This window comes from Antechinus flavipes, chromosome 3, assembly GCF_016432865.1.
Source record: "Antechinus flavipes isolate AdamAnt ecotype Samford, QLD, Australia chromosome 3, AdamAnt_v2, whole genome shotgun sequence".
NCBI classification, from domain to species: domain Eukaryota; kingdom Metazoa; phylum Chordata; class Mammalia; order Dasyuromorphia; family Dasyuridae; genus Antechinus; species Antechinus flavipes.
This window is the reverse complement of record NC_067400.1, coordinates 479420690-479434522: the sequence shown is the minus strand read 5'-3', so window position 1 is coordinate 479434522 and position 13833 is coordinate 479420690. Positions and strand designations below refer to the sequence as shown.

General features: G+C 39.1%; 1 protein-coding gene across 1 annotated transcript in view; it reads left to right on the top strand.

The window, feature by feature from the left end:
* The window catches only part of DCPS (decapping enzyme, scavenger), a 49757-nt gene that overhangs the window by 29491 nt on the left and 6433 nt on the right, over positions 1–13833 (top strand). The window contains exons 3-4 of the mRNA XM_051986713.1: positions 2017–2162; positions 6963–7076. Coding sequence (XP_051842673.1) covers positions 2017–2162; positions 6963–7076 — 260 coding nt within the window. The remainder of the gene's footprint in view (positions 1–2016; positions 2163–6962; positions 7077–13833) is intronic.

Genomic DNA, 13833 nt, shown 5'->3' with positions numbered 1-13833 from the left:
GAGCCGCAAGGCCCAGGAAGAGCAGTTAGGAGCTGTGCTGGAAGGGCGTCGGGTCTGAGGCCAGAGGGTCCTGGGGAGGGAGGTGAACGAGTGCACTGACAAAACTCTAGTCCTGTGCTGGGGCTTACAGGTGGGGAAGCCAGGGGAGGAGGAGGAGGGGCTGCTCATTCTCCCTGCTCTAGTGGGTGGCTTAGTAATTCCACGTTGGGCCAGACTTCTTGACAAGCCCCGGCAGACAGAGACATGTTCTGGGCCCTGGTGGCTTTCTACTCTTTAGAGGCCAAGAAACTAGGCTGCAGTGGGCCCATAGCTTCGGGCTATGTCTGGGTGCCAGGCAGGAGGAACCAAACGGGCTGAGGCCTACCGGTGCTTCCATTTGCATGCAGAGGGGGTCTGAACAAAACCGTTTTTACTCCCACTTTTCCTAGAATAGAAAGTAGAAGTAGAAATCATAGAATTCAAAATGAAGAGACTTCAGAAATGATTTACTTCAACCTGCCCATGTTTGAACCATAATCCTCTTTGTTCCCTAGCTAAAGCCTATCCCCAGCCTTTGATGACATTTTCTCAGTGAAGATTTCATTACTTCCTGAGGTGGCTCATTTCCCTGCTAGGTTGTTAGAAAAGAAAAAAATTAAGGGATTCTTCTAGAATCCCTACAACAAGGCCAATTGTGGGGAAAACAGAAAAGGCCTGGTGTGTCAGAGAGGAAGCCATTTTTGCCTTAGCCATTTTTGGCCTAATTACTTTTCCTCCTGGAATCAATACCAATTTTAATTGTTCTTTTTGTTCTTTAGCCCCAGAGTTCAGTACCATTCACTTCTCATTAGCAGGGAATTGTACAGTGATTAATAATTAAAATAAGTTCTCCACATTGCCTCTGATAAGTCAAAGCACTTTATAATCCTCCAACTAGGAAGTGATTGACCTCTTACCCAACAAAATAATGTTGGCTTGAGCCTGGACTGTAAGAGAGGAAGGTTGCTGCCTTTCATTGATGCCTGGTACATTTTAAGGCTGCAGGATGGGTCTCTTTTTTTTTTTTCCCCAGAGTAGATCAAGCTCAGGGTCTCCCATAAATTTTATCTTAGGCCACCTGTAACAATTGCTAAAAGGACTGGCCATGTGTAATACAAAGATCAACCACCTGTAATAACTGCTACAGGTCAACACCTTCTCACATGTCTTATTTTATACCATCTTGATGAATTTCTAGAAGAGGAGGAATATAGGGGATGCTAACTGAAGTTAAGGAAGGATAAAGTTAAGGAAGTTAGAATGATGAGTAAAGTTCGACCAAGGTCAGACGATCTTTATAACTTTTTTTTTTGGCTTCAGAGTTCATTCATTTTTCTTTTTCTTTTTCTTTTTTTTAATTTAAAGCTTTTTGTTTTCAAAACATATGCATGGATAACTCTCAACATTTATCCTTGCAAAACCTTGTGTTTCAAATTTTTTCCCTCTCTTCTTTTAAGTCCTTCCCATAGATGGCAAGTAATCCAATATGTTAAACACGTGCAATTCTTCTATACATGTTTCCACAATTATCATGCTGATCAAAATCAGATTAAAAAGGGGGGAAAATGAGAAAGAAAACAAGATGTAAGCAAATAACAACAAAAATACTATGTTGTGATCCACACACTGCACAGTTCTTTTTCTGGGTGCAAATGGCTCTCTTCATCACAAAATCGCTGGAACTGGCTTGAATCATCTCATTGTTGAAAAGAGCCACACCCTTCAGAATTGATCATCATCTAATCTTGCTGTTGTCCTGTACAATAGATCTTTAATTCTTCTCCTGGGCCTAAATTACATTTAAGAAAACTATAGGAGCTTCTTCTAATTTGTAGTTCTTTCAAGAGACAGGAAGCATGGCCCATTTTTCAAGTCTCCATGACCTTCTCCTTCCTGGGTTCCTCCCATCCCTCTCTCTCCCCCTCCCCCCTCCAGCTCAAGCTTGTTTGAAGTGTGACTGGGAAACTTGTATTAACTGGGCATTTTATTTGGTTGCAGATATAAAGACAACAGTGGTTTACCCTGCCACAGAGAAGCACTTGAAAAAGTACTTACGTCAGGACCTCCATCTGGTTCGGGAGACTGGGGATGATTACAAGAACATCACTCTACCCTATCTGGACTCACAGAGCCTCAGCATCCAGGTGATTAAACTGCCCCAGAAGAGACAGAAATAGGAATAAATATCATAAGGTCCTACTTGTTCTGGACTAACTATGGTTGTTGAGGAAAGAGGGAGAGCAACAGAGTGTAGTGAGTAGAGCACTGAGATCAAGATGAGTTAAGTTTGAATCTTGCCCCCAACACTGGCCTTGTGATCAGTGAAAATCATTTAACTTTTCAGGCCCCAATTTCCTCATCTGTAAAATGAGGAAGACCTGTAATGTCCCTTTCAGTTCTTAACATATGATTCTATAAGGAAGGTCATCATGAGGTTCAACAGGGTTGACTGTTAGGATTCTAGACTAAACTGGACTTTTGTCCATTTTAGGAACTTAGATATCTGACTTGACTCCCTATTTGACTGAGTTCTATTGCAAATTTATCATGGTTGGATCTCCTGGAACCAAATCTACCTTTATTCAGACCCTTTCCCCTAGGTATAGTTGAAGCAAATCATTTTCTAGGGGTTGAAGCTTAAGGTGAAAGACTATTTGCCACTTTTTTTTCCTTTCTTTATTATCCCACATTCAACTCAATAAATACTTAAGTGCCTACTATAGACAGAGCCCTTTGCTAGGAACACTGTTACATCTTAATTTAGAGATTATCTTTATTCAGTACCTACATTTTTAGTTTGATCCAATCCTTTAAACATCTTTTCAGCCTTTAGACTTGTCCCTAAGCTATTCAAGAGAGGCCAATGGGAATTACTGCTCAGAATTTGGCTGTGTTTGAAGTTAAACCTAATTGACATCATCAGTTATCATCATCATCATTTTCATATTTCACCTGCTCCTCATTTCTGGATCTTTCCAAGTATTATATTTTTACCCACTACAAAGTAGAAGCAACTCTATTGGGCAGGTGAGTTAGTCCCAATTTGGCCCTTTGCTCACTAAAATGAACTGTCCCTTCTTTTAAAAGATCTCCGTATCCCACCGTGTTGCTCATTGGAAGGGGTAAGGACTAAGTGGGGCTTCCCATTTTTGATGAAAAGTATAGGACAAAAGTAGAGAGAAAGTAGGAAGTAGCATTGAGCCTTCCTTGATGAAAAGGGCACTCTCTACTTCGATGGATTCTTTATTTCTCAGACCAAGAGTTTTTTCAGACGTTGATCTTTTTTTTGTAGGGAAGCTAGCTCTGAGCCAACTCAGAGACAAACCCCTCCTTGGAAGTAGAACCAGTGTCCTCCCCTGAGGTGTCCTTTCTTTGTGGTGAGCAGATCCCCAAAGTAGGTGCCACCCTTGCTTCGTGATCTTGTCCCTAACACTTTCTGTCTTGAATATCAAGAGCATGAGACCTTTGTAAAAGCACCATCTATGCAGAGGCTGTTTTTAAATGTGGAAATGTCTCTGAATAGCTTCAGTTGCATCTTCCTGGCCTAACTCTGATTTTGATCTGGCTCTTTACCTCTTCTGTTGGTGACATTTCCGGTCTTTGGTGGGGAGAGAACTGTTAAAGAGGAGTATGTGGTTTTCCTCCTATGCCTGCTTAGTTTAGCAGCTCTAAATCCCGCCAGCTGCTTTCCCCTCCCCTTCCACTGATCCTTGGGAATCATTCACTGCTCGGTGGCGGGAGCAGACTGCAATGTGATCTCAGTTACTCTCTGGTTTCCTCCCTGGGGATGGCATAGAGCTGGGAGAGGGAGTTCTGATGTTGGGGCCAGGGGATGTAAAAGGCATTCTCCAGCATGTAGAAGCAGGGAAAGGGAAAGGAGGAGTATTTAAGCAAGGCATGCTGTCCGGGGCTCCCATACCAATTTGGAAAAGAGATGGGAATGATTGTTTTTGCCGATTGCTGTAACCAGCCACAGGAGCTTGAAGGTCCAGCCCTGCTGCCACCTCCAGCCGTGTTGCTCATGTTCTAAGAGGTTCTACTGTGTGACCTTAGGCACTGTCCCTCATTAGAGCCCTCAAACTGCAGCTGACCAGTATGGCCATTGAGGCAGATAGCATAACCAAGTTTGGGTAGTCCTGCTATGCTAACTAGCTAACTAGCTGCAGCCATGAAAGCAGAAGCCCAAGTAGAAACCAAAGTAGACACGGATGTCCCAACTCAGTGCAGACCCAAAGGCTTCATCCCAGCTTTTCCTTCCCTGTCTTCTCTTCCGCCAGCATACTCTTCTCCAAGGGCAATGTGTGCTGATTAAGCTCCAAGGTTACTTCAGTGTACTTTGTAGCCAGCCTGTCTCCTTTTGGCATCCAGCTTCCCTTTATCTCAGAGCAAAAGCTTCCATCCTTTGTGAGCTTTTCTTCAAGCCTTCTTTCTCTTCCCTTTTTCACTAAACCTGAAACCCCAGCTTACCGCTCTGGGTCCCTGGAGGGCTACCACATTCTCGACTAAGCAGGTGTTGGGGAGAGAATGAAAGGACACTCTTCCTGGCTTCCCTGAGGTACCAGGTGCCTCACCAGACTTTATGTCTCTGGGACCTGAGCTGTTTATTGCCGTGTCACCCAAGTCCTTTAGTCAGCTGCACTTCAACACTCTTCTTGCAGAGATTTTCTTTCCTTTGTTTAGAATGGGTGAGTTCCAGCTGCAGTTGTGAAGAAATCTGGGAGTTTTATATTCATAAGAGAGTTAAAAGAGATGAATAAATAGAGCTAGAGAAGCTTAGTTTGCCCATCTTGGCCCTGAGTCCCACTATCTTCCTTTTCCCCTTATACTCCTATTTCTTTAGAGAGACTCTCAGACCTTTAATGTGGAGTGATCCTGCTTTAAGGGCCCACTCAGTCACTGAAGGATCAAAGTTGGGATTAGTCTGGCTCCTGAGAGGCACTTAGCTGAAGGGTCTGAACAAGGGATAGAAGGTCATGCTTTGGCCAGAGGACTCCTGATAGAACACCCGTTATTGTAGCCTGCTTTGGGTTCTCAGGTAGGTGTTGGGAAAGCTTGCTGGTCTGTTGGAGCCCTAGGCAGGAGAGTGCTCCAGGAGAGGCAGGATTTTCAGCCATCAGAGCGGCCCAGCGCTAACCACTCTGCACGCTCTCCATAAGACACCGCTGCAGACTCCTGCTTTCCCTTCTTCTCCTTTGCTTGATGGCCCCTGAAGACAAAGGAGCTGGGGATTTCAAAGGCTTCTATTCAACCAATCTTGCCTCCTGTTCCTTTCAGGACCTTGGAAGACAGATGTTGGCTTTGGCAGTACAAAGGCCATTAGCCTGAAATAGTAGAGAAAAGGCACTAAGTTGAGATCTATTTGAACTGAGGTTGACTCTAGTGCTGGTGCTGATGCCTGTTCCATATGTCTATTAGAGGGAGAAAACTCCCAACTCCTGAACTGAATTTCATGTTGTCACTCCAAGCCTCTGTGTATTCATCTTGCTGATCGTTTCTTACAGAACAATAATATTCCATAACATTCATATACCACAATTTACCCAGCCATTCTCCAATTGATGGGCATCCATTCATTTTCCAGCTTCTCGCCACTACAAACAGGGCTGCCACAAACATTTTGGCACATACAGGTCCCTTTCCCTTCTTTAGTATTTCTTTGGGATATAAGCCCAGTAATAACACTCAGGATCAAAGGGTATGGACAGTTTGATAACTTTTTGGGCATAATTCCAGATTGCTCTCCAGCATGGTTGGATTCGTTCACAACTCCACCAACAATGCATCAGTGTCCCAGTTTTCCTGCATCCCCTCCAACATTCATCATTATTTTTTCCTGTCATCTTAGCTAATCTGACAGATGTGTAGTGGTATCTCAGAGTTGTCTTAATTTGCATTTCTCTGATCAATAATGATTTGGAACACTCTTTCATATGAGTGGAAATAGTTTCAATTTCATCATCTGAAAATTGACTGTTCATATCCTTTGACCATTTATCAATTGGAGAATGGCTTGATTTCTTATAAATTATAATCAGTTCTCTATATATTTTGGAAATGAGGCCTTTGTCAAAACCTTTAACTGTAAAAATGTTTCCCCAGTTTGTTGCTTCCCTTCTAATCTTGTTTGCATTAGTTTTGTTTGTACAAAACGTTTTAATTTGATGTAATCAAAATTTTCTATTTTGTGATCAATAATGATCTCTAGTTCTTTGGTAACAACTGAATTTCATGTTGAAGAAGCATATAGTTAGATTTTTCAGAGTTAAGGATTTTGGGGAATTATAGTTATCTCAATGCTGGCAGGACATTAATGCACTGTCAGGGGAACTGTGAACAGTCCAGCCATTCTGGAAAGCAATTTGGAACTTTATTTCTTCCCACACTTTCTTCCTCACCACTTAATAATATTTTATTTTTTCTAATTATATATAAAGATAGTTTTCAACATTCATTTTTATGAGATTTTGAGTTCCAATTTTTTTCTTCTTCTCTCACTCTCCCCTTCCTTCCCCAAAACAGCAAGCAATCTGATATAGTTATGTATATATAATCATGTTAAATATATTTCCATGTTAGTCATGTTATGAAAGAACCAAAACAAAAGGGGAAAACTATGAGAAAGAAAAAACAAAAACAAATCAAAGTAAAAATACTATATTTCGATCCACATTCAAACTCCATAATTCTTTCTCTAACTGTGACTAGCATTTGGAAGTTTATTTCTTGATGGGCTGGAGGGAAGCGGGAGAAAGACAAGCAGATTTTTTTTTTTAAATACAAAAAAATAATTTTAAAATTAGCTGAGGTAAAGAAACATGGCTTCAGGGAGCTTTTTTTTTTTTTTTTTAACAAATGTATATGTAAGCTATTATTATTAATAATATGAAAATTCATTTTTTAAAAAACTCAAATGTAGTTTTTTTTTTCCTCTCTCCTTCTCTTAGTGGGTATATAATATTCTGGAGAAGAAGGCTGAAGCTGACAGAATTGTATTTGAAAACCCAGATCCTTCAGATGGCTTTGTTCTCATTCCTGACCTCAAGTGGAATCAAAAGCAAGTAAGACTTTTTTTTTTTCCTGGGGCTTCCTCATGTCTTCCAGTGTTTTGTTGCTTGACTTCAAGCTTCTGGCAATCCTTAGCCCTTGCCTCCTTTCTTTGGCTCCTTCAAACAAGTTAAAATCACCAAAGTAGATCACTAAGCTCTTAAAGCTAGGAAGAAAAGTTGGCAGAGCACATACCTGTCATACTCAAACATGTGGGTGAGAAGAATTGGCCAAATGCCGGATCTGTCTCTCCTCCCACCTAATGAGCCAGTATTTAATGATCGTATCCCTTAAAGAGAACGGCCATGGGGAGTATTCCTTAACATTCCTGCAGTTGACATCAACTTTCTATCCTCACTTTCAGGAGGGCCTCTATCTACAACCTGCTGCAATGAAGTTTTGTTTGCTGATAGCTATTCCCTCAAACATTAACTCCCATTGTCAAAGTGATTGTATTTCATTTGGCTTCCAGTGAATAGAAATGAGTTGCAGTTCATTCTCTTAGGGATCAGGCACCCCAAGGAAAGCCTCACTCAACAAAAAGTGTGCAGCAGCCTCAGTCAGCAGTCTAGTCTTTCTTTCCTCCATGTGGGAAGCCCATTTTTGCCTATTGACTCTCTTACCTGATCTCCAAGTAGTTCTCAGTGCTTCTACCTCTTAAATGCTGAATTTAAGTGTTACTTCAGCTATTCTCTGTTCATATATAAAGTATTTGCCATACCCTGAAGAATGTCTCTCTCAGTCCAGGATATTATTACATTTATATTTCCCATTTATGTCTTTCTATGAGTCCCTCAGATCCCCAGTGATAGTAAAAATGCACAGTGAATTATTGTGTCCAGGAGCAGACTGAGATCTATATGGGATCAACAGGAGGAGTAGTGAAATAATAGTTAACAGCATCAGGATGGTTCATTCAGCAAACTGGGGAATGGGAAAAGGCTAGGTCAAAAATTGAAAAGAGGGATTCTTTTCCTCTGAGTATTCTGAATCCTTTTTTATAGTTCTCTGTTGGACTGGGCCTGTTTGACTTTTGTGGGTCCTGATGTCAGGGTCTAGATTGGGCTTTTCATAAAATTCCTTCCCTTTTACTTTTTTTATTTTCTGTGTACTTTCTGATTTCTTTCTGATTCTAAACTGAGCTGATCTGTGGAGTATTTCAGACATATACTCATTCTCTATTTTATCTCCTATCACCTCAAGAGTATAGTAAATGAGCATGGTAATCTAGTGTATAATAAACCCCTAAATCCAAGCTTTTAGAACAAAAACTACTGAGAAAACGAGAAAACAATATGGCAGAAACTGGTCATAGACCAACATCTCACACTGTATTCCATGATAAGGTCAATATGGGTACATGCTTTACACATAAAAGGTGATACCACAAGCAAATTAGGAGAGCAAAGAATAGTTTATTTGTCAGGTTCGTGGATAAGGGAAGAATTTAGGATCAAAGAAAATAGAGCATTAAAAAATACAAAATGGATAACTTTGATTATATAAGATTAAAAAGGTTTTACACAAACAAAATCAGTGCAGCCAAGATTAGAAGGAAAGCAGAAAGTTGAGAAGCAATTCTTATAGTCAGTATTTCTGATAAAGGCCTCATTTCTTTTTTTGTGGGGGAGGGATTTATTAAAACTTTTTTATTTTCAAAACATATGCATGGATGATTTTTTCAACATTGATCCTTATAAAACCTTCCAAATTTTCCTCTCTTTCTCCCCATCCCCTTCCCTAGATGGCAAGCAATCCAATATATGTTATACATATTAAAATATGTTAAATCCAATATATGTAAACATATTTATACAATTACCTTTTTTTTCCCTTTGCGGAGGCAACTGGGTTAAGTGACTTACCCAGGGTCACACAACTAGGAGTGTTAAGTGTCTGAGATCAGATCTGAACCAGAACCTGACTCCAGGACTGGTGCTCTATCCACTGCACCACCTAGCTGCCCCCTTATACAATTTTCTTCCTGCACAAGAAAAATCAGATCCAAAAGAAAAGAAAATGAATAAGAAAACAAGATGCAAGCAAACAACAACAAAAAGGATGAAAATGCTGTGTTATGATCCATTCTCAGTTCCCACGGCCCTCTCTCTGGGTATAGATGGCTCTCTTCATCACAAGATCATTGGAACTGGCATCAATCATCTCATTGTTGAAGAAGGTCACATCCATCAGAATTGATCATCATATAATATTGTTGTTGAAGTATATAATGATCTCCTGGTCCTGCTCATTTCACTCAGCATCAGTTCATGTAAATCTCTCCAGGCCTTTCTGAAATCATCCTGCTGGTCATTTCTTACAGAACAATAATATTCCATAACATTCATATACCACAATTTATTCAGCCATTCTCCAATTGATGGGCATCCTCTCAGTTTCCAGTTTCTTGCCACTACATAAAGGGCTACCACAAATATTTTTGCATATGTGGGTCCCTTTAAAAACCTCATTTCTTCTTTTTTTCCCCTCAATACTATTTTATTTTTTTCCAAATACACATAGTTTCCAAAATTCATTTTTGTAAAATTTTTCTCCCTCTGGCCCTCCCTCTCACCTCCCCAAAACAGCAAGCAATCTTATTGTTGGTGGTGGTAGGTTTTTTTATAGCTTTTTATTTACAAGTTATATGCATGGGTAATTTTTCAGCACTGACAATCGCAAAACCTTCTGTTCCAATTTTTTCCCTCCTTTCCCCTACCCCCTCCCCCAGATGGCAGGTAGACCAATACATGTTAAATATGTTAAAGTGTATGTTAAATACAATATATGTATACATATCTATAGTTATTTTTCAGCAAACAATCTTCTATAGGTTAAACATATTTCCATATTTGTCATAGTGACAAGAAAAATCAGATCAAAAGTGAAAAAAACATGAAAAAGAGAAAGCAAACAAACAAAAAAAGGTGTACTATGCTTCAGATCACTTTCAGTCTTCATAATCCTCTTCCTGGATGTGAATAGCATTTTGCATCCCAAATCTGTTGGAATTGTCTTGAATCACCAGTTGCTGAGAAGAGCCAAGTCTGTCACAAATGATCATCACAAGATGTTGCTATTATTGTGTACAATGTTCTCCTGGTTCTGCTTGAGTTAGTGTGAGTTTTTCCAGGCTTTTCTGAAATCAGCTCGTTCATCATTTCTTATGGAAAATAATATTCCATTATATTCATATACCATAACTTATTCAGCCATTCCCCAACTGATGGGCAACCATTTAATTTCCAATTCCTTGTAAAAGACCTCATTTTGAAAATAGAGAACTGAGTCAAATGTATAAGAAGACAAGTCATTCTCCAATTGGTAAATGGTCAAAAGATATGAACAGGCAATTTTCAGATGAAAAAATTAAAGTCACATTAAAAAAAATGCTCTAAATTACTGTTGAGTAGAGAAATGCAAACAACTCTGAGATACCACCTCACACCTATCAAATTAGCTAAGATGACAGGAAAAGCTCATGATAAATGTTGGAGGGAAAAAGTAGAAAAAAAGGAGGACATGTGAATTGTGGGTAAAGTTGTGACTTGATCTAGCCATTCTAGAAAACAGTTGGGAACTATGTCTAAAAGGTTATTAAATTGTGAATATCCTTTGATCTAGTAGTGCAACTACTGTATCCCAAAAAGATCATAAAAAAGGGGGAAAGATCCACATGTGCAAAAATATTTGTGGCAGTCCTCTTCGTAGTGGTAAGAAACTGGAAACTGTCCATCAGTTGGAGAATGGCTGAATAAGTTGGAATGCTATTCTTCTATAAGAATTGATATGCAGACTGATTTCAGAAAAGCCTAGAAAGACTTACATGAACAAATGCTGAGTAAAGTGAGCAGAACAGGAGAACATTGTACACATTAACAGCGAGATCAACTATAACAGACTTAACTCTTCAGTAGTGCACTTGTTCCAAAACACTTCCAATAGATTTGGCATGAAAAATGCCATCTATATTCAGAAAAAGAACTATGGAGACCAAATGCAAATTGAAGCATACTATTTTCACCTTTTTTTTTTCTTTCTTGAGGTTGTTCCTTTTTATTTTGATTTTTCTTTCATAAGATGACTAATATGAAAATATGTTTAAAAGGACTATACATGTATAACTTATTTCAAATTGTTTACTACCTTGGGGAAGAGGAAGGGAAGGTAAGAGAAGAAAGGAGAAAAAAATTTGGAACTCAAAATCTTACAGAAGTGAATACTGAAAACTGTCTTTACATGTAGTTGGAAAAAATAAAATACTGTTAGGTGAATGTATAAAAAAAAAAAAAAGCCTAATGCAACCACAGTTAAAAAGGAAGCAGAAAAGTGAGGGGAAATTTTTGGCCACAAGTTTCTCTGATAAAGGTCTCATTTCTCAACTATTGAATCAAATTATAAAAATCTAAGTTTTTCTCCAACTGATAAATGGTGAGAGGATGTGAATAGGCAGTTTTCAGAAGAAATCAAAAATATTTATAATCATTTGAAAAAATGCTCCAAATCACTACTGATTAGAGAAATGACAGTTAAAACAACTCAGAGGTACTAACTACCTTACATCCATCAGATTGGCTAAAAAAAGAAAATGATAAATGTTGGGAAAGATGTGGGAAAATTGGAATATTAATGCATTGGTGGTAGAGTTGTGAACTAATCTTATCATTCTGGAATTGAAGGAATGCTTATCAGTTGGGGAATGGCTAAACAAGCTGTGGTGTATATGATTGTAATAGGACATTCTTATGCTGGAAGAAATGACAGGCAGGTTATTTCAGAAAAACTTGAATTAATGCAAAATGAAGTGAGCAAAATCAGGAGTATATTGTACCCAGGAACAGCAATATTGTATGTGATGACTGAGTTAGCATCCTGGATACTTTAGAATCAGCCGGAGTCAGGATAAGCAAAAGTCCTTGGTCTTTATTCTTGGTCTTTAAAGGTAGAAGTGAATTGGATGGATGCAAAATCTTCAGGACCTTCCTTCTTCATCTCCTGCCCAGAAGTGACTCTGGCTAGTCTTATTTCACCCCTAGTCCCTCTTACAATTCTCTGTATACACCAATTATTGAGCCAGCACAGGATAGTGGGAAGGGCCATTTTCCAAGCATATGCTTTATAGAGTATTGTCCAATCAGTAATTAGCCATAAGTGCTCGGTTGTCCAACCTCAGTGCATTGACTCAAGAGTTTCAGCCCTTTACGTTGTATAATGAAGATCTGTGAATAACTTATCTAATTTCAGACTAATGTCAATAATACACTTATTTAAGACAATCCCAAAGTATTCATGAATGAAGCGTGCTTCCCACCTGGGATAGTCTTTGAATATAGACCGAAACATACTATTTTTCACTTTTTTCTCTTTACTTCTTTCCTTCTTCCTTTCTTCCTTTCCTTTCTCTTTCTTTTTCTTTCCTTCTTCCTTTCCTTCCTTTTTTCTCTTTCTTTTCCTTCCTTCCCTCCCTCCCTCCTTCCCTTCCTTCTTTCCTTCTTTCCTTTTTCTTTCTTCCTTCCTTCTTTCCTTTCTTTCTTTCTTTGTCTTTAAAGGTACAAGTGAATTGGATGGATGCAGAATCTTCAGGACCTTCCTTCTTTATCTCCTGCCCAGAAGTGACTCTGGCTAGTCTTATTTCACCCCCTAGTCCCTCCTATAATTCTCTGTATACACCAATTATCGAGAAAGAAAATTCTTTCTTTCTTTCTTTCTTTCTTTCTTTCTTTCTTTCTTTCTTTCTTTCTTTCTTTCTTTCTTTCTTTCTTTCTTTCTTTCTTTCTTTTTCTTTCTTTCTTTCTTCCTTTCCTTTTTTCTTTCTTTCTTTCTTCATTTTCTTCCTTCCTTTTTGATTCTTCCTGTTCAAAATGACTAATACGGAAATTTTTTACATGATTGCACATGTATAACCTATATTGGATTATTCACCATTTCAGGGAAGGACGGAGTTGACAAAGAGATAGAATTTGGAATTCAAAACTTTAAAAAGAATACAAATGTTAAAAAGTTATTTTAACTTGAAATTGAGAAAAAATTATTGTATATGTAAAAAGAATACAGTCAAGGACTGTTAAGAGAATGGGGTTCTTAGGACTCAAGAATCAGAGCAAAGGAATCAAGGATATAGTAGTCCCTTTGTTTCTGATAAGGGTTGCAAGGATTCTGCTTAGAAGGGGGATCACGCAGCCCTTAAGCAATTGTGGTTGGGGAAGTGTGTATGTGTGTGAGGAGGGGGGAGTTGAAGGGAGTTTCCAGAAACTGAAATCTTGAGTAATTTATTAGAATCAGGTAAGATCAAAGAAAATAAACCATCTCATTCGAGAGATGATGAGAACATCTGCCTGTCCTCTATGGTTAGAATCTTTTCCTTGCCTTGTAGGAGTTAATTGGGATAATAGGGAGGAAAGAACTGTTGGCAGACCAGCCTGAGTTGGCTCTGGGAATTGTTTGGGGAAGGGCTGGGGGATAAAGCTGCTGAGCCAGGAACACCTGTGCCAGCAATGGGAAATGCCCCCAGGGTCAGCTCAGCTTAGCTCAGGGGTTAACTTCTACAAAACTCCTGACCTTCCCATGTATTCACTATGTAATACCAGGAGACTTGGGATTCAAGACTAATGGCTGAGGTGATAAATGGAGGCGGGAGAGATTTCAGCATTAAGCACTCCGAAACTTCAGAGCTTGTAATGAATACAGTGCTGGGGCGCATCATCTTGAGTTCAAATCTGGATTTAGCCATGAGTTGTATGATCCTTGACAAGTTAATTTATGTTGTTTGCC